The 20669-nt window shown below is 59.4% G+C and overlaps 1 protein-coding gene and 1 non-coding gene across 2 annotated transcripts; both read right to left on the minus strand.

The window, feature by feature from the left end:
- WNT10A (Wnt family member 10A) lies at positions 8689-20655 on the minus strand. Its single transcript, XM_021399411.1, has 4 exons — positions 20383-20655; positions 17834-18096; positions 12802-13178; positions 8689-9742 (listed from the first exon to the last, which is right to left on the minus strand). The coding sequence occupies exons 1-4, from the start codon at positions 20439-20441 to the stop codon at positions 9275-9277; spliced, it is 1167 nt and encodes a 388-aa protein (XP_021255086.1). The 5' UTR covers positions 20442-20655; the 3' UTR covers positions 8689-9274.
- TRNAV-GAC lies at positions 11821-11893 on the minus strand. The gene has a single exon. It is a non-coding gene; the product is annotated as a tRNA-Val (tRNA).

Genomic DNA, 20669 nt, shown 5'->3' on the forward strand with positions numbered 1-20669 from the left:
GCCCCAGGGCTGGTGGGATGGAGGAGGCAGCTGCAGGCAGCTGGCCACAGCCAGGCTGTGCTCCTGCAGATGCTGTTGCTCTTCAGAAGGTGCAAGATGCTTCCATTCTCACGTGTGCTTTGCTGGTTTTTTCCCCTCGTGGGAGCTTTGCTGTGTTGGAGATGGGCAGGTTGTCCCAAATCAGAATGAAAATGCAGGTGAATGAGGAGAACAAGGGGCTGCACCACAGGAGCAGAGTAGGTCAGAGACCCCAGGGTGCAAGGCATCCAGATGCCACGAGATGCTGTGCAGCCTCTTGAAACTTGTGAGGCCATTGCATAGCATGGGCCCCTTTCTGCTGAGCCAGCAATGCCATGAATCAGGGAGACTCAGAGGAGCTGCTGTGCTGCCCTGCAGCCATGCAAGGAGCCGGGCTCAGGCCAGCACTGAGCACAGAGCCCATGGCAGCTCCCCTGCACCACGACCTCCCCTGGACGGACACAGCCGAAGAGCAGATGGGGTCTGTGCTGGTGGGAAGGTCCCATGGTGAGAGCTATGTCCCAGCCTGGATTGGTGGGGGTAACTGTGTGAGCTGGCGCCTTTGCTGCCCTTTTTTCTTTTGTGTGGGGTTTTAGCACAGAGCGTAGTCTGGTTCCTGGCAGGGGGTGCGCTGGGGATGTGCCTGCAGCTTGCAGCGGGAGGTCGGCAGGGCATGGAACTCTTGCTGGTGGGTCCCAGGGACACATGTGATCTTGCATGCAGGAAGGTGGCAGCGGGCTGGCAGCTGCTGGAGGTGAGCAACAGCGAGTGGACAAGCATGGTGTGTGTGCAGCAGTGCTGGGAGTGAGGACGAGGGCAGGTTCTACCTGCAGGACAAGAGGTTCTGCTTCACAGCATGGGGCTCTGGGTGCCCAGGAGCCAGCACAGTGCTGTGGGTTTGCCCATGGACAGTGCTGTTAGGAAGATGAGGGCTTCCCCTGGGGTCTGCTGTGCCTTGGTACATAGGCCGGGTTTCTGCTGGCTGAGATCTGGTGCAAGGGACCTGCTCTGTCTGTCCAGTGGTGGTGGGGACAGGGGATGCTGTGAGCCCTTGGGAGCCAGGTGTGGGGAGCCAGTGTGGACCAGAACTTCTTCCCTAGGTAATGTTCATGCTGCAGCCAGGACCGTAACCAAGGTGACATCTCCCAGCCTGGTACTGCTGCCCCCAGGAGAATGCAGCCCAGGACACACCAGGCTGTGATGGGCAGCTGCAGCCTGGCTGTGCCCCCTCCCCTGCCACTGCATCCTGCTGAGGCAAGAGCACTGGGGAAGGTTTTGCAAGGCTCTGCACAGCACCCTGTAATCAGAGCAGCATGGGTTGTTAACTCATTGCCACGAAAGCCTGGGGAGATAATGAACAAAGCCCAGCTTGTGTAAACCACGCCAGCCCTGGTGAGGTGTCTGCCACCTCCCTGGCCTCCTGCCCTCTGCACTCAGCCTATCTCAGCCTGCATTTAACAATTACCTCCTCTCTGTGCAGCTCCCAAGTGTTCACAGTGCTGTGGGCCAATTCCCCGCTGGCAGCTCCTAGCACTGACGTCAGCAGGGTGTCAGGCGCATCTTCCCGCAGCACCCAGCAGTGGCACCCAGAAACAGCCAGCAGCTTCCCTGGGCATGGGTGGGCATCCCTGAGGGGCACCAGCTTCCCTTCTCCCCCCCGAGATGATGAATAGCAAGGAAGGGATTCTGACAGGTGCAGGTGCCCAAGCTGTATGCGGTCCAGGGCAGTGGATTTAACACCAATGGATACATGAGAGCAACGCCATGGGGTGGCTGTGGCTGTCTCGTCCCTCAGTCTCTGCTGGCACTGCAAGAGAATCAACCGCGCTCCTGGCCAGGCAGGACTGGTGTCACCTCCTTTCCCAGAGGGACCGGCTCACCCCTCCAGTGGTACCCAAGGGACATCCAGATAGGGCTGGAATGGGAGCAGAGGACAGGACGGGGGACACAGTATCATCCCTGTGGGATGCGTGAGACATTCTGAATGTGATGGTCTGGGCTTGCTCTGCAAGTGGTGACACCAGTGAGAACCTTCTGGTCACCTTATGTGAGCAGCCAGATCTCTCTGGTTGGTCCCAAAGGGTGTCCATCACCAAGATATGTGAGCCCTTGCTCCCAGTCCGCTGGCTCTGGAGCAGCCACAGCATTGGAAGGGATGGTGCAAGGTCACCCCTGGACCTCTTTCCTTCACCGTCCTTTCCTACACTTTCACCCATCCCAGCGAGGGAGAGGGAGCCAGTGGCTGGCCCAGGGGCTGGGAAGGGCAGAGAGGCTCCACTCCCCACTGAGGGGTGGAAAATGAAGAGGTATGTTGCTGCCAGCTGCCATCTTCTACCCTGCCCTGCATCAAAAGGCCGAGATGAAAGCCTCTGGCCACAGCCCTCGCTACAGCAATGCGGACCCCCTCCGAAATTACTGCTCTCCTGAAGGAGGTTGCTTCTGCCCCAGCGGTGGAGGAGAGCACCGTGTTTACACGGCATGGCTAACCAGCTGCCTCACTGTAATTATCGCCGTGAGGAGGGGATGAGTTGCTGCGGCTCAATGCTTGGGTGGTGGTTTGTTTGTTTGCAGCCTGACGCGGGCAGCTGGTGAGGGAGTCCGCTGTGCCAGCAGCTGGAGCCAGGCTCACTCCCGCAGCATGCTGCCCAGCTGAGGGATGCTGCGGTCCATGGTCAGCACCAACAAGCCAGCCTGGGACTTTGCAGCGGCTGTGGCTGCAGAGAGAGGTGCTGCATGGAAAGGGCATCACCACAGAGGGACAGGGGTGGAGTTGAGTCGCAAAACCCTAAGCAGTTCCAACTGCTGCCCGTGGAAGCAATGGGGAACCATGGGCTGCGGCTGTCCCTTGACATGTGGCATCCCATCATGGGCACCCAGCATGGTCAAGGATATGTCAGGAGGTCATGGCTGGAGTCGTGTGCTGGGAGGAACACAAGGTTGGGACAGAGTAACTGGACAGTCTGGGACTGGTCTCCTCAAAGGCTATCACTTCCATTGTCTCAAGCTCCACCAGTACTGCAAGTTCCCTAGTTGCTGGCTGAAAGCACTCCATCTTTTTCATTGCTGGGAACACGCCTGTAGGATAACCCCAGGGATATATTCCTGGACTGAAGCTGCAAGTGAGCAGAGAGCCTGGGTCCTCCTGGGACAATGTGCTCGTGGTCTGGTGCAGATGGTGTGAATCGACAGACAGAGGGCTGCAGGCTGTCACTTCCAGCAGAAGCCTGCAGCAGCAGCGAGCTGTGGGTGAGCAGTAGGGATGGGGGTTGCATGGGTGTGTGCCGCATGGATGTGTCCCCATGCTTGTGACAGGCATGCTGTCCATGGTGCCCAGACACATTTGTAAGCAGCAAACAGAGACAAGTTACTGGACACTGCTACTTGTGCTGCTCTACCCTAGTGCTGCCACGCACATCTCCTTTCTGCTCCTAGCTCAGTGGGTCTCATGACAATTCATTCAAATAGGGATGCTAAGTCTGGAGGGACCCAGTGAGGCCACCCAGTCCAGCCTGCTGCTTTGGGCTAGGCCAGTGGCACCCATTTGCCAGGGAGAAAAGGAGCATTCCCCCCAGCGAGGCCATGCATTAGGTGCAGGGTGTGATGGGGAAGTGAGTTGCGGGTCGGGGAAGCTCACCATTCCCAGCAGCGGTGGGAGGGAGGAATGGGACAAACCTCCTCTCCACTGCAGCACCACCACCCAGGCTTGATGGGGCGTGTGCTCCCGCATCACCCGAACACGCCTTGGGTGCCTCCAACCACCTGGGACAGGTATTCATGGTCCAGTGGAGCATGCCCTATCATGCCTTCATGCCACGGCACTCCAAGCGCCTCCCCTCCCTGCAGCTGCAGAGTATTCCTCCGGGGAGGTCTGGCTCCCAGTGGCCACCCCGTGCTTCATGGGTGCTGTGCTCTTCCTGACCATGGTATCTCTCTTCCCACCATGGGGGCTGGCATCTCCGTCACACTGCCAGCTGGCAGAGATGTCAGGGCTCCTATGCAGGCATGGGGGGCACCCCAGGAAGCTGCACCCTTCCTTTCATGTGCATGGGACCAGTGGTTGTGTGAGACTCCGTAACAGGTGCAGAGCATGTAGGGATGGTGTATTAGGGCTGGGCAGGACCTCGGTGCACCATAGCATGTCTCTTCTTTTCCTGGAGGATGGAGGTTCTGGAGAAAGCAAGAGCACTTCCAGAGGTAGCCAAATAGATGAGGTTGCTGGGATCTCCACGGAGAGGTGATACCTATGGAGCTGAAATGACAGAGCTCTGTGTGAGGCTTTGGAAGGATAGGGTCCTACAGAGAATTACAGAATGTAATTCCACCAGGGCACTCAGGGAAGATGTGCTGCCAGGCATCCATCTGCTTTTGTCTTGAAGAAGGGAAGAGTGCAGAGGTAGGAGGGCAGAAGTGGGTTCTGGTGCTGCCCATGCCCAAGGTCCCCTCTAGATGAACCCACTCAAGTCACACGGGCACACAAAGAGGTTTGGCACAGGCAAAACTTAGACAAAGGGAGGGGACTCCCATGGGAATGAACTCTGTTGCCCCTCATGCCCCAAACTGGAGAGCTCATCATCTCTAAGGAGACACACATCCTCGCAGCCTGCAGTGTTCAACAGGAGGCTGTCCAGTGGCACCATCCCTTCATACGAGTAAAATCCCCACTCCCGCAGCCTGAACTGGGCACAGAGACTGGAGATATCCCAGGTCATGAATTTATTAGGAGGGCTGCTTCTACAGAGTAAGTGACCCAGTGACCCAGCAAGATGGGTGCCAGCATTGTCTGCTAAGTCCTGCTGCACACTTGGTACCCAGTGCCAAGCATGGTGGCCTGCAGGTGCAATCCAGCACTCAATGAAGAGAGAGGGACAGAGCACATGTGGCCCCTGCACCCACAGCTGTGCCCTGGGGGATGCCTTTGTGGGGCCTCTATGGGGCCATGCGTGATGCTTGATCCAGGCACATCCCACCTGCTTGACACATGCGTAACCACCTGGGAGCACTGCACATCGGGATGCTCCCTAGGGCAGGAGGCAACACGCCTGCGGCTGGCCCCAAACCCAGTGGGATTGCACACTGGGGTGCCCCCAGACCCCGCATGCGCCGAGCTTCGCAGGCGATGGTTAAGTCATGTGTTTTGTGTTGGTTTCTCCCCCTCCTGGAAAGTCCCTCTGTGCGGAGCAGTGGGGCTGAGCCGACCGCACACAGCTGCGGGCCACCACATGAGAGGAGGCAGCTCCCCAGGGATTACAGAGCCCCGGGAGCCCCAGGGAGGAGGCAGGAGCACCCGTGCCGTCGCCCTTTCATCTCTCTCCTGCCTTACTCCCCCTTTCATGTCTGCCTCTCTAGCCACGCTCTCTTTTCCTCCACCGCCTTTGCTCTCTTTGCACTTGGCCTCTTTTCTCTGCCTTTCCCCCACCCCTTCCCCGTGCACCTGGCTGTTCTGGCTGCCTCTGCACCTCTTCCGTGTCCTCCCCCCAGGACCCTGCACTTTCATCCCCTGGCTGCAGCCACCTGCTCCCACCTCCCTGTGCCGGCTCTGCCCTCTGTGATCTTCCTCTCCATCCCTAAACATGGTGCAAAGGAGGGCAGTGGCACAAGTGAAGTCCCCCCTGGTGTTCTCCATCTGTGTCAGAAGAGTTTTTCTCCTTTCTCCCACCCATCCTTGCAGGGCTACCCCCTTTCCACATGTGCCCCACACTGTCACATTCCCTTGCCCCCTCCGTCTGCCTCATGGAAGAAGGGCACTGGGGACTCTGGGGTATCCTGACATCCCTCCCTGCCCCTGCCACCTACCTTCCTGTTCTTCAGTTCTGTATGGGGAACCAAGAAAAGCCAGTATTGCCCAACCAAGGCAAATCTCTGGTCAAGGGATAAGAAAAAGAAGTGGGTGCCCTATTCTCGAGCCTCACAGTTCTGTGCTGGAGATTGTTGTGTTCTTCTGACGTTGGATGATGGGATGTACAAGACTGAAAGTGTTTCCGTCCAAATCTCCCCACAGCCGTGGCACTGGGGGCACATAATGGAGTGGTGTGATGCTTAGAGCATTGCCTTTGAGTCCACAGACTGCCTGTGCTGTGAAGGTGTGACACAGCCCTATGTCCCAGGCCCCTCAGTTGCAATCTGGTGCCCTGAGGACTGAGTGCAACTGAAGTCCTCCCAGGCAGCAGGGGCAGTAGAGTCAGGCAGCTGCCAGCCTCTCTGGTCACTCAACCAGAGTCTTTGTGCTGGGCATGCCACCTGCCCTCTCCTTGTAGGCAATGTCACCAGAACACCGTGCAAGGGGGTGGCTGGATCTGGAGGGGTGAGCACAGGTCTCTTGGGCTCCTCTTCTGAGCCAGCAGCTGCCTTGCTGTAGGTACTTTGCCTTGCCAAGCAGGTCAGCTAGGGCCAAACTTTTTTTTAGGGGGGGTTGCACAGGTGCTGGTGCCAAGCACGACATGTTGGGGCTGAACTCCAGGAAAGCCTCGGAGCACTTCTCTGCAGCTCAAGTTGCAGCAGGGTGCCAGTCAGGCTCTCAGGAGGGTTGTCAGACCATAGCCACCTGCCTCTCACCCAGAGAGCTTGTTGGGGGCCAGCTGTTCAGACCAAGGCAAAGAAGGGGCTGCTCTGCTCAGAACAGGAGACTAGCAGCCAGGATTTGCTCTTTAGTTGCTTCCATAGCTCAGGTGAGGGTCAGCAGCCCAGCATGCTCTGCCTGCCAGCAGCAGGCGCCAGTGCCCATGCTTATGTCGCCTCAGTGAGGGGACGGGATGGGGCAGGGGTGCCAGGGAGACATTCCATCATGGCTCTGCTTCATGTAGGCTCCGCTGGGAGCAGGAATGGAATTTGGATGGGGCTGGGCGTTCCCGTGTAGTGATTCCCCCAGGCAGGATCTGGCTGTGATGACTGTTCTGTGCAGGGAATAAATACCAGAGGAGTTACTCACGGCTCACTGGGGCATGATGTAGCAACTCCTTGCTGGTTCCCCCCACCCTCCAGCCAAAGTTCCTCCTGTGATCTCCTGGGGAAAGTCCCAGCCCCCCCATTCCCTCTTGCCACCCCCAGAGACTTTCCCCACCCTTGCTGGAGCTTTCCAGAATCAGGAGACATGCTGGGGTTTGGGGAGAGGAAAGGACCAGCGCAACCTGCCATGCTGCCCCCATGGCTCTACCATGCTGTGTCTGGCAATGGGCACAAAGCCGAGTTCTGAGATAGCATCAGCATGGGGTACCCACACCTGGGCAGCCACACATCCAGCTCCAGATCTGTCAGAAGTGCAGAGTGATCAGCTCAGGTCTCTCGATTGCCTTTTTGGTGGTCACACTAAGGTCAGGTTTCCCACTGCTCTCTACAGTTGCGTGGACAAAAAGTGAGATTTACTTTCAGTTTGTTGAAAGGAGCTGGAAAGCTTTCCTGCTCCTGGGAATGGGGAGTTCAAACTTTGAGAAAGCCATGAGCCTTTGCGTGACTCCAGCAGAGTCGCCCAGCTGGTGGTCCCTCTGCAGCATTGACCCCTGTGGGTGTGGGAATCTCCAGAACACTTACTACACTGGGGTAAGTTCCACCTGTTCAAATGGTTGGCTGGGAATGGTCCCTCCATGAAAATGTGAGAAAATTTGACTCTGTGGTGGGACTGGGACCAATCCTATCTGCAATCCAAGAATGAAGCAAATCAGACACAGGGACATGGAAAGAGCCCCCAGTGACAAGTCAACCACACTGAGTTCCCAAAGTCAAGGGAGCCTTGCATTTCTGTCCTGGAGAAGGAGGAAGGCTGCACTGAAACTGAAAGAGGCGGTCACCAGGGAGCCCAGTCCTGCCTAGAAAATTACTCCGGGGGATCAATAGTTATCATGGAAGAGGAGGTGTCCTGCAGGCTCCTTGTGTGGTTGGAAGAATGGGTGCTTGGCAGCTGGTTTACCAATTAGGGAAACATAGGGACACTGTTTTTGCAACCACAGGCTCTCTGGCACCTTGCCTGTGGGTCCCAGATGTACAGCAAGGGAAGCCGCAAAGCAGATCTGAGTGTTGGTATTGCACTGGGATCCAGATGGCCCCACGAGCAAAGGAGCTGCTGTGACAAGGAGCTGCTTGCACCCTGAGCTGGGGGATGAGTTATGTCCTTGGGAGAATGGTGCACACCTGCAACCCCTCTCCGCATCTTTAAACACATCTTGTCCCATGACACGCTTCATGCCCAGCCAGCAGCAGGGCTCAGGGTGCCCGTGGCAGTGTTATGAAACGAGGACACAGGGCTCCTCCCTGCTGCACCCGGGGCACATGCTTCACTCCCAGCCTGGTATTTTCCCCCTCGATTTTTTTCTATTTTTTTTTCCTCCATTTATTATTTTGTATAGCCTCAAGGGGCGCGAAGCTGTGGGAGGAGCAGGGAAGCTATCAGCCGGGAGATACCAGCAGTGTGATTCAGCAGGCCGGATGGGTGCCCTCCCTGCCACTGAAGCAGGGTGCCAGCAGGAGGGATGGCTGCAAGTCTACAGCACCTGGCTTCTGTCCCTGTCCCTGTCCCAGGCATCTCCCAGCAGCACGGGGGCAGTGGCAGGGCCATGGGGCCAGCAGCAGGGATTCCCATGGCTGGATGGAGTCCAGCGTGTGCCCAAACAGCTCCCAGGGCTGTGATGGCAGCAGGGCACTGTGGGAGGCAGCCCTGAGGGCCCCATCCATCCTGCTGGCACACGCAGAGCCCTGGACAGGAGGAAGAGCATTCAGCACTGTCTCCAATCCACTTTTATTCACAATCAGGAAATAACTTACCATACAATAACACAGGCACGCACAGAACAGCCCCGGGCACCCTCCCCTCTGGCATGCCACTGCACTATGAGAGGTGAGACCCAGCTGGGGGGCTGTGCCCCCTCCATCCCGTGGGATGCTCCATCTCCATCCCAGGGATGCTATCTCCATCCCACTCGGAGCGCAGCCCTGCACGCAGCCGGAGGAGCCTGTGTGCGATGCCGGTGCGTCCCCCTGCCCTCCCACCCCACGCCCCACCATCCCTATCCCACCCCACCCCATCCCAGCGCCCACCCTGTGCCCCCCGAGCGGTGCTGGTGTTGGCAGTCTGTACAGCGTGGCTGTGCACTCCCAGTGCTGCGGGGCTGGGTGGGAACAAGCAGCCCCCACCCTGGGTGACAACGACAAAGTGCTGGTTTTGGAGGGCCCTCGTGCTGAGCATCTCCGGAGCGGAGGGAAGCGGCAGATCCATCACTCCCCAGCGCCAGGGCGGGCTTGTCCCTGGCACCCTGGGGCGAGTGGGCAGCTACTTGCAGACGCTGACCCACTCGGTGATGCGGCACTCCTCGCACGCCACGAAGCAGCACCAGTGGAACTTGCAGTTGCAGCGCTCGCTTCGAGTTTGCCGCAAGATGTTGTGCCCGCGGCCGCAGCACAGGCTCTCGCAGTTGTCCATGCCCGGGCTGGTCTTGTTGCACAGGCGCCCTTGGGTGCCCAACGAGTCCAGCGCCGGCTCCCGCTCGCAGAAGTCAGGCGACTTCTCAAAGTAGACCAGCTCGCTGATGCCGGCACGGCGGCGATGCCTTGCGTGGCCTGGCTCCAGCTGCCCCGCATTGCGGTTGTGGGGCCGGATGAGGGTGGCCCCATAGAAGCGGTCCTTGAGGAGGGATCCCACCAGGCGGAATTCGGGTGTCACCTGCCAGCAGGTCTTCAGCTGGCAGCTCCCTGAGGTGCCGTGGCACTTGCACTTCCTCCGCATGTTGTCCATCACCACCTGTGGGGCGGAGGGGAGGGCAGAGGGGTTAGTGGGGAGGATCCGGCATTTGGAGAATGAAGAAAGTGACATGGAGCTCCCTGGGGATGGGCGATGTGGGAATACCACATCATGCCAAGAGCTGAATTTCAGGCAGAAGCTAGAGATGCTCACGGTACCGGCTTGTAGACTGGGGAGGCCATTGCCATGTGTCTGCCCTCACAGAAGTCAACACTGTAGGAAAAAATACTTCTTAGAAAGAGTGGTGATGCACTGGCACAGGCTGCCCAGGGAGGCGGTGGAGTCACTGTCCATGGAGGTGCTGAAGAACTGTGTGGATGTGGCACTGAGGACACAGTTAGTGGGCGTGGTGGGGATGGGTTGATGGTTGGACTAGACGACCTTAGTGGTCTTTCCCAACATTGATGATTCTATGATTCTATATGGTTGTGTTGTCTGAGGAATGTGGCTAACCAAGGGACAAGGAGGACTATGGTGGCTATGCCAGGATGAGGGGATAGTGCCAGTAGCCAGGGTCTGCCACCCCAGACAGGGATGCTGCTTTGGCCATGCCAAGGCAAACAGCTCATGCCCAGTGAGCCTATAGGCACAGAGCTGCTGCACATCTCGGATGGAAGCAGCTTGTGCCACCTTTAGCTCCATCCCTAACTCAGGGAATGAACATCTCCTGCAAGCTGCCCCAGGATCAGCAAGGAAGTTAGCAGGCCAGTCCCTGTGCCCCCCTCTGCACCCCTTGGCCTGGCAGTAATGACATAATATGTGAAATTAGCCCCAAATTACAGAGCACAGAGGGAAGGCAGCAGGTGCTTTGAAGCACTTTGCCAACAGCTTTATCGTGGTTGGGAGACAATTTCCTGCACGGCCCCAGCCTCAGCATGCAGGGAAAGAGTTTCCCTGTGGGGCCACCTGCCCCCAGCCCCAACAAATCCCCCTCCCACAGTGACAGCCCAACCCCTCCGGGTGCCCAAGCCAGGTTGGGGCTGGCACAGAGCACCCCACACATGCTAATAGGATCACATGCTTATGCCCCACCGGGGCTTGAGGGGACACGTGTCCCCATGTGAGGCCACATCCCATGATGTCCCAGCCATCCCTGGCCACCCTGCTCTGTGCTAGGTGCACGCTGTCTGTCCCTGCCCCATCCCTGGGGGGATGCATGCACAAGGAGTGCCTTGTTTTGGTAGGGGTGGGTATTTTTGCTGCTTGTTTTCTTGTTTTTGAGTAAATCTCCTTGTTGCTACGCACTTATGGTAATGAAGGTAGGTCAGGGAAACACGCCTGGAGCTCGGGGCACATGGCGCAGAGGTCTGGGCTGGGCTGGAGGTTGGCTTTCATCCTGCGGAGAGCCCCGTCTCCTGCTGGGAACAGCCTCTGCCTCGCAGGCCGTGAGCCATGCCCGTTTGCTTGCCATGCCCTGGGTGTGCCAGCAGCGAACACCAGCTGCTGCTGCCAGCCTGGGAACACGCTGCCATCATGATCCCTTCCCTTCCCACCTCCTCTCCCGTGGCTGAACCAGGAAAACCCATACGCAGAGCTGTGGTCCTCATGGGGATGCAGCATGGATGACCCAATGTGGACCATCCCGGCCATCGCGCCGGGCATCCCAAGCCCTGCAAGGCGTGCAGCATCCCAGGCTGCAGACAGCTTCTTCTCCCTCTGCATGGGGAGCAAAACCCCACCACACTCCTGAGCCCCAGGAGCAGCTCTGCCACCATCTCTCCTCCGCGCACCCCGACCCTGGCCAGGTCCTTCTCCCATCTCACAGACACCCGCGTTCGGCACATGCCCAGACTCGCTGGTGCTTTCCTTCACACATTCCCAGCTCCTCCCAGACACGCTCATAAGAGCTTTATCGTAGCCCTTTGTTGTGAGGGTAATGGGTAGGTTCCAGGCTGCCTTTCATCCTCGTGCTCTCTGATCTGGCGGGTGAGGAGGGCTTGCTGAGCCTTCAGTTTGCATAGGAAGCTCCGGGGCAACCGGTTGCCCTTGGGCAAGGTCAGGGGCACAGTGACCAGCGCCCACCTGCTGGCTTGGAGCATGCTGTGCTTCACTGCTGGATTTGAAAAAGGAATAGGGAATGTTTCTGCCTGGTTTCGAACCAGGGACCTTCCGCGTGTCAGGCGAACGTGATAACCACTACACTACAGAAACCCACATTTTGCTGCCACAAACAGCGGCCTTCGGTGGGATTGTCACCTGCCCTGGCACTGCAGGGCGTGAGCTGGGAGCCAGGTGTGTGCTGGCTCTCTCTGCGTGCAGAGCACCCTTGGGATGCACATGCTCAGCACCCTCAGTGATGAATATGCTGTGGTTAAGGCTGGTGCATGGAAAGGGACAGTGCACTGCACGTGGTGGCCAAGCTCTGCTCATGGGACCAGAGCTCAGTGCTCACACTCCATGACAGGAGAAGACCGCAGAGCTGCTGCACCCAGCACTGCCACTCCTTTCTGGGGAATTCCCAGAAGTTTGCTCCTTATTGCTGAAGAAAGATATTCCTAGGAGTGAGGGCATGGCATGGCTGCGTGGGGCACAGTGTGCAGAACCCATCCCCAAGCAGTGCACTTGGCTAGATTCAGCCCCAGCAGGAGCAGTGGCACCCAGGGGCAGCAGCCAGGCATGGCATCACCATCCCACCTTCATTCCTGGCTCCCATGCACAGCTCCCACAACCATCACAACTCAGTCTCCCAAGGGCTTGCACCCTCATTTCTCCAAAGTTCTGGAGCTGGGCACCCTGCCTGGTCAATGCTGCCTCACTGCCTTCCCCTCCTTCATCCCTTTGGCCCTCCTCTTCCTCTTCTTCCAGCTCCAGCCTTCTCCCACCCGCCCAGCTCATGTCTCTGAAGCCACCAAAAAGTGAGTGACAAGGCCATTGCCAGCCCCATGCCACCTCCTGCTTGCACGTGGGGACAAGCAGACCCCACAGCCCAGATCCCAGAGATGCCACACGGTGACCTCTCTTGCCTGTGGGCATTCCCTCTGGCAGTGGGGGTGAGCGCCTGGGCTGGGAACCAAACCTGGGATTGCTGTCCCCGCCACCGACCCCTTGACACCGCTCACCTGCCGCCCCACGCGGTTGTTGTGCAGCCTCATGCGCGAGTGGATGTCCCTGTAGGTTTCCCGAGAGTCGAGGAAATCCTTGGAAAACTTCTCCCCATAGTCCACGTCAGGGCTGCACCCGCCCCACTCCCAGGAGTCCTGGAGGCCGGGGGTCTCGGCCGGCATGTGCTCCATGTGCACACCGTGCACCATGCCTTTGCCGCGGTTCATGGCCTCCAGCTGCAGCCGGTGCAGCTTGCGGCGGAAAGCCTCCTCGTCGCCCCGTCGCTTCTGGTCGCAGCCGCACGCCTGCAGCTTGCCGAGGGCGCAGGCGTTGGAGACGGCATGCACCACACCGGCGGCCGCAATGGCGTAAGCGAAGGCGCTCTCCCGGAAACCTGCGGGGATGGAGAGAGCGGGGCTCAGGGTGGGCTCACGGAGCACCAGCAGAATCCCTCTGGGTGCACTCGTGGCCCATTCGTGAGCCCCAGCACTGGCAAGCAAGGAGAGGGGTGCACCCCAAAGGACGGTCGCCTCCCTCCCAGCTGTGGAAACCTATAAATGTGATACGGCGCTGGAAAAATTGTGCATCCCCACTTTTAGAGTGTGCTGCGACCGCACCTCGCCCTGCCAGGGCAGGCAGCTGGTTGTCGTTACACGCCGGGGAGCGAGGACGTCCGCACATGTCATTAGCTGCAGATGGGGCGGCCAGGGACAGGGACGCTGCCCAACGTGCGCGCTCGGTGCTGGTGATGCTCGCCAGCACGCATGTCTCCTCCGTGGTTCGCGGCCGCCTGCTGAGCAAACGCTATGATCTTATTAAAGGGAAATGAAACACATCTCGGAAACCTGCATTTAAAGTCGTGCTGCTCTTTTGTGTGCTAATTTGACACCGCTGCGTTTAAAAAATTAACGAGGCGCTGCTTAAAAGCAACTGGGAGCCTCTCCCAGCTTCTCTTCGGTGTCGGACAAGCTTGCTCTGAGCCAGTCCCTTCCAGTGCACAAGTTGAACAACATTTTTCACCAGGCAGGTAATGGTGCAGCTCCTGGGGAGGCCGTGCTGGTAACAATTCCATGCCCGAACAGCCCCTGTGCCCCTGTCCATCCCCCAGACCCTCTACTGCTGCCCCACTCCGCATCCCCGCCTGCCCCTGCCCCTGCCCAGCTCCTCCATCCAGCTCTGCATTCTCCTCTCCAGCCTTGCCTTTCCGTTAGCCCCATTCTCACGTTTCCCCAGACTAACTCACAATTTCCCATGCAGCATCTCCTTACAATCCCTTCTGGAAACCAGACAGAAGCACTACCCCACCCATTTTGTCTAGCAAGCCTGTCTCCTTGCTGGTGAAGAGGCCGAGTTGGTTCAGTGACCTCCACAGCTGGGAAACCCACGGTGTCGAGCCTGAGCCCTTCTCCTTCCCCTGCTGCCCTCCAGCCATGCAGGAGCTGATGGATGAGGCTGGGGGGTCCCTGTCTCCAGAGCACCCATTCCCCAGGCCCTGGTCCCCAGGCAGCAGCTGAGACAATATATTTCTGCGCCCAGGGTCAGCTCATGGTCCTCGCTCTAACAGCCCAGATGTGGCATCAAAGCAGCAAGCAAGGTGACTGAAGGTGAAAACCACGGGCACCACAGTCTACGCAAGGGAGGATTTTCCAGGAACCGCAGCCAAGCGTGGTGTGCATCAGCCCTTTAGAGGGAGGTTCTCCAGCTGCCCAAGCCACCTAAGACCTAGGTGCTGACCAAGACACCAGATCCCTCCGGGAACCATAGGAGAAGCAGGGAGAAGGGCTGTGGGAAGCATTGCATCCTCCTGGGAAGAAAGAATGGAGGACAAGACCCTGACAGCACAACTGGGACCCAGCCTGCCGCATACTTAAAGCACTGTGATGGGCACCCACTAAGAGATCTTTCTTGCCAATATGCAAATGATAGGTCTGAAAGGGTCAGACTTAGGATGGGTCTCCACGTCAGATCCTGAAGTGGCTTCCTTATCAGGGAAAATTCTCCATCATGGCTCTCTGTCTCTGTGCACCTCAGAGATGGGAGTCATTTAGCGGGACCCCAAGATGCACTGCCTCTGCCATGCATGCAGCAGCTGCTCCATCTCTCAGGAGGGTGTGGGACCAAGGGGGTGGTCCCAGCCCAGAAGTGGCCATGGGCACCATGGGCTCCTAGGGCAATGAGAGCTGGACGCTGTACACCACAAAACTCTTCCTAGCTCTTCTCCCACCACCTCCCGCAAGAGCCGGCTGGTCCTGACATGCCGCCTCTCCCCCAGTCCCGCTCCCTCCCTCCCTCCCCTCTCCCTAATTAAACTGCAGGTGAACCTGCCAGGCTCTGGCCCCACGCCAGGCGCTAAACGGCTCCCTGCAGATCGCGACTTGCCTCCCTGCACCTCCCAAGCGTGCCAGGGACAGCCTGGAGCCCTCGCTCCGAGCATGCAGCTCCATCTGCCCATGGCGCTGCCAGCCAGGAGCTCCATGGGCTGCGGGGAGAAGGGATGCTGCCTATCACCAAGGGCATTGCTCGTGCCCATCTCCTTGGGGGAACATCCAGGGCCTGTGGGCACCCGCAGGGATGCAGCTGAGCAGCCGTAGCACGTGTGTGCGCTTTAGGGCCAGGTGGGCAAAGTCCGCAGCTTGCTTGAGGGTAGCAAAAACCCAGCCAAGAGCCCAGCTGCAGCAGGCACTGCGGTCTGTGGGCACCAGTGCTTGGTTGGGGCTCTGCAGGTCCGGGCGTCAGGGTCCTGAGCTCCGGATGGCTATAACAGCACCTGCCTGCTGCACGTTGCCTGCACCAAGTGCGGTTCACAGCTGGCTGTGCTCCAGCACCTGGCTCTCCCAGCCTGGCAGGGAGTTCCCCCCTCCTTGCTGGGTGAATCAGGCTTTGGCTGGGCCCCACAGCCCCCTTGGCATCTGGGTGCCTTTCCCGGGAGGACATGGGCTTGCAAACCTCACCCAGCCTCCAAAGACTGCAAAAGAAACCAGAGGGACACTGAGCTCCAGGACACTCAGGGTGGGGTTCCCACTTCTCTCAGAGCTGTAAATAAATGGGATTGGGATGAGCTAAGGGCACAGGGACATACTGGACCCCTCAGCACCCCTCAAGCAGCCTCTGCCCCACAGCCAGGCAGTGTCAGCATTGCACTGCATCATGAATGCATTGGCATGTGCAGGACCAGGACAAGGATCACCTGCAGTGAAGCTTCCAACCTGCATCCATGCATGGTGCAGCCCAGCCAACTGTCCTGGGGTACCAGGGACAGCCCACGGCCCATGGCACATCTCTGTACATCTGCCCCTTCCAGCCATCAGCATCCTTTTCCCCACTATTCTGTCCAGAATAGGGTTCCCACCGTGCCCAATGTGAAGCCTTCCTGCTACTTTCCAGCTCCCCAGGGCTTGCATCAAGTCTATGGGACCAAGCCCCAGCTATGTGAGATCGAACTGGGCTGAGTGCATGGTGCTGGGTGCTGGGGAGATGCGTGAGATGCGGGAGGACAGGGTGGAGCAGGGAGAAGCGGGGAGAGCTGGAGGAGAAGGCAGCTACAAATAATTTAAAGTGAGGTTCACGCACGGCTGAACTGATGGCAGAAGAAGTGGGAAAAGGAATGAAAGATTAAAGGGGTCTGTCACTTCGGGTTACAAACAACGATCCTTTGAGCGCGCTGCGTTCCCAGGCACGGCAGGGATGGGGCAGAGACCTGCTCCCTGAGGACCAGATGCATTAATGCCTGCAGCACAGAGCCTGAACCCCTTGCTTCGCCTCTGCTCCCGGCTGTGGGTGGGAGATGCACCCTGCATCCCGCTCCAGTGGCTGTTCCATTCCTGTGTCTCTCTGACAGCTGCAAGGCAGAGCTTGGAGCTTCAGCTCCAGTACTGAGGGATATGTCTGGGCTGGAAGCGGATCAGGGCATCAGCATTGAGACTTGCTGTATGACAAAATAGTTCTGAGCAACCACATAGGGTGGTGCTCAGCACTCATCCTGCATCCCAGAGAGGTGCCCACCTCCCTTCCCTCCCTGCATCCTTATCTCCATCCTTCCCCTGTATCACAGCAAAGCACTAGTAGCAGGAGACTGAAACATCTCCATGCCTGCACTGATGGTGCCACTGTTGGGCTGAGGGCCTCATGGTGCCTCTTTGCCAAGCTCTGCTGGAGCTTCTCACCACCCTGGTGGGAATCTGGTGGCACCTCACCTGGGTGCAGGAGCAGCTCAAGCCAGTGAGCCTGTGTCTCTGCTTCCGGAAGAGAGCAGAAGCAAACACATTCCTCCAAGACCTGGAAACACCACGATGCTTATCAGGGCTGCCGGTCCCCACTCTCCCTGCCAGGCCCTAACCTGGACACTGCTCACTGAGGTACCAGCGCTGCCACCAGCACTGCCTTGGCCTTTCCTGCCCATGTCCTGGACCAATGAGCACCTTGCTGTGTCCTGAGCACCAGGCTCCACACAAGGAGAGAAGACACATCCAAGTCCTACAGAAGGACCCATCATCAGGCCACCACCTGGAGCTGCACTGTGAAGGCAGCTGAGCTCCCAGGAGAGCCTGTCCCCAGGTGACCCAACCACCATGCCCCACGGTCCTACAGACAGAGAGCCCTCAGCTCTGGGCAGCCAACACCAAGGCAGGACGCCAGAGTGATGGGCTCACAGACATACATCCTATCGCTTCTGCTCACCATGATGCACCAAAACATCGTTCCTGCACAGCAGAGGGAGTGAGACAGGACACTCAGTCCATCCACAAAACCAAATCCCAGAGTGAGGCATCCACCTACATCTACGGGAGGAGATGCTGGAAGGTTTGGGGCAGCTCGGGACAAGGGCAAGCAAGAAGATGCATGGAGAAGAGCCTGGGTTTGCTGCTGCTTGCTCTGGCAGACCTTGAGGGTTCTCCATCCCCCTGCCTTCACCCGCAGGATGCTGAAGACCTGGCCTGGTCCCCTGGCCTACGGAGGAGATGCGGAGTGGCTGTGGGGAGCCTGTGAGGCTCCTGAGAGCGGTTTCTGGGCAAAGCACAAGGAAGAGGAGAGAGGCCCCTTGGCCCTTACCTCTGCTGAAGATGATGCTCTCATAGGGGATCTTGTTCTTGGTCTCGAGGCTGGAGCAGTTCCAGCGCTGATCCCGGAACTGGTGCTGGCATTCGTGGATGGCGATCTGGATGCCCTGGATGGCTGAGGCTGTCACGTCGGGGTGCCGCACGCACACCTCCAGCTGCCGCCGCGTCAGCCCTGGCAGTGTCAGGCACACCGTGTTGGCGTTCAGCACCGGCTCTGACGGCAGCTTCAGGCCCAGGATCTCATTGGAGCAGGAGCTTGAGGGGATCGGGAAACATGTCAGCTTGGGGTGAGCAAGGTGCTGAGAGCTCAGGGAGGGGGAAGAGCTTGCGGGGGGACACAAGAGGGGAGATGCTCCTCTCCCCACACAGTGCCTGTTGCATGCAAGGGTGACAGCAAATCAGCAAGCTGCAGGTTTTTTCATGGGCTTGTCTATCCACAGAGACTCCAGAGCATGAAACCCATCCCTGGTCTGGCTCTGTCCCTGCTGCATCCCCTGTATGGCACTGCTGATCCTCGCAAGGCAGGTGATCAGAGGGACCAGCCTTTTCCTGGTTGGGAAGCTCAGAGCTGAACACCCTGATGCATTACTCTCAAGCTTCCAGCAGTAACCCCAAACCCATCTATAGTCATATCCCAGCCCCACTGACAAGGTCCATAGTGGGGTGCAGGTACTTCTCCAAGCAGAGATGCGGTCTCGGGAGACAGGGAGGTGGGTGAAGTATGGAAGACAGGGGATGAGGGTGGTTCAGCCAGCACAGGCAGATGTGGAGATGGAGATGGATAGGACCCACAGTGTGCAAGCTAAGGACCTGCAGGGTGCACAGCAGGCAGCGGGATGCCAAGGAGCATCCTGCACCTTACACCAGAGTCCAGCACTGCTCCTTGCTCAGGACAGCTTGGTCTCCAGGCAGGGTTCCCTGTCCCCCAGGACAACCAGGAGCTGAGATCTTGGGAGGAGCAGGGCACAGGAGCCCTTCAAAGCTTGGTTACAGAAGAGAGACTTGGAGGAGCATGCTGCAGGAGGGACTACTGTTCCCGCATAGAGCAGCCAGGCCCTGGGGAGGAGGGCTGCTCCCCCTCTGCTCCCTCAAGCCCTGCCAGGCACAGGAGAGAAGCAGCTCCGGAGGCAGGGGCTGACTCCCCCAGCCATGGAGGAAGGGCTCAGCCCTGGCGTCCCTGCAGAATTACAGCTTGGTCAGGAGAAAGGGAGCTGTCAGCGTCAGGCTGCTGCTGTATGCAGCTTCCCAAGTGTGTTTACACCCATCCCACCATTGCCATGGGGCGATCCATGGGTCTGCCCCAGAACAAATCCACGCTGACACCAACAGGGAGAGATGGGGCAGGTGGGAGCAGAGAGTAGTGCAGGGGAGCACATCTCTCCAAAGCACACGAGAGGGATCCTCTGCTCGCCTCTTGCTCCCCTTCTCATTCCCTGACTGACACCAGATGTGAGCAGGTCTGTGGTGAGCACCGTCCCCAGGCCCAGCAGCTCCCACCGCAAGCACCATGAGGACCTTCTCCCCTGCCTGTCCTGAGCCAGCCCCACTGCTTGCCACCTTCACTCAGCAGCATCCCAGGGAGGGGGATGGATAATGTTGTCACCCTCCCCATAGCACAGAGGGGAAACTGAGGCAGGGGTCCTTCTGTAGGGCCTTGGGAGAGGAGGGCAGGTCCTGCTGCCTCTTGCTCCTCCCAGCGCTCAGGGGAGCCAGGGACCCGCACGGGGCTGTCACTGTCACTGTCCCTAGGAGGACACAGCGCTCCCCCCAGCTCTCTTCCCCCTTGAAATCTGGATTTAAACTTGATTTCACGGTGACAAGCCCCCGGGTCACAGGCTGCAGCGGCTGCTGCTTTAATTAATACAAGTCCCAACGTTAACAAATTATATTTAAAGGGGCTGGAGGGAGGGGGAAGGGCGGGGGACTCCCCCCCACCAGCACCAGCGTTAACCCCTGGCTGCCTGCAGCGCACAAGTTTCGGAGCGGGCAGAGGGGAGCTCCCACTCACCCGGGGAGATGGAGCCGGACGGGGGCGGTGAGTGCTGGGAGGCCGCGTTCTGGAAGGCAGGCGGCCCCCAGCCGCCCCAATTCTCCTTTGGGATCGGCAGAGCCGAGAAGTGGGGGGGAACCGGCCCGATCCCCCGCCCCGGTGCGCGGTCCCCGGCGCAGAGCCCGAAGGTACCGATGCCGGCGGCACCTCTCCCCCGACGGTGGCAGCGGCCCCCGGCGCCGCTCCCGCATCCCCCGGCCTCCCGCGGGCCAGAGCGGGGAAACTGAGGCAGGCCGGGCTGCGGCTGGGGCGGCTCGGGCCGGGAGGAAGGCGAGAAGCTCCCGGAGCGGGGGGAGCGGCGGCCCTGACAGCGCCCGGAGCGCGGGGAGCGGGGCGGCGGGGCGCGCGGGGCGGCGGGGGGACCGCGCCGGGGGGGAGGACCGCAGCGGGGGGAGGACCCGTGGAGCCCCCTCCGCGGCTCGACCCCGGAGCGGGGCTGCGCGCAGCGGCTTGCCGGGGGTCGGGGCGCCGGGGGTGGGGGCAGCTCCTACCTGGGTACCCAGAGGCTGAGCAGCAGCGAGCAGAGTCCGTGGGCCAGGGCCGGGCGCATCTTCGCTGGGGCAGCGGCTGTGCGGGCTGCGGGCGGGCGGGCGCCTTTGGGGCAGGGGCGGCGGGGCTCGGCGCTGCTCTCTGCCCGCTTTGTTTGTTGTGGGTTGTTTGCTTGTTTGTGTTTTCCCCTCTCCTCCCTCTCACTGGCTCCCTGCGCGCCGGGGCTCGGCTCGCCGGGGCGGCTCTGCCATCCTCCCGGGATGCCCCCCCCGCCGCCTCCCGCCGCCCC

Source organism: Numida meleagris, chromosome 5 (assembly GCF_002078875.1).
Source record: "Numida meleagris isolate 19003 breed g44 Domestic line chromosome 5, NumMel1.0, whole genome shotgun sequence".
Taxonomy (NCBI): domain Eukaryota; kingdom Metazoa; phylum Chordata; class Aves; order Galliformes; family Numididae; genus Numida; species Numida meleagris.

Bases quoted from the DNA above. Each gene is read 5' to 3' on its own strand.
- WNT10A (XM_021399411.1), bottom strand. From the start codon at position 20,441: ATGCGCCCGGCCCTGGCCCACGGACTCTGCTCGCTGCTGCTCAGCCTC. The intron at 18,097-20,382 runs GTAGGAGCTGCC...GATCCCCTCAAG, and splicing joins CTCAGCCTCTGGGTACCCAG to CTCCTGCTCCAATGAGATCC. The intron at 9,743-12,801 runs GTGAGCGGTGTC...TCCGCCCCACAG, and splicing joins ACAACCGCGTGGGGCGGCAG to GTGGTGATGGACAACATGCG.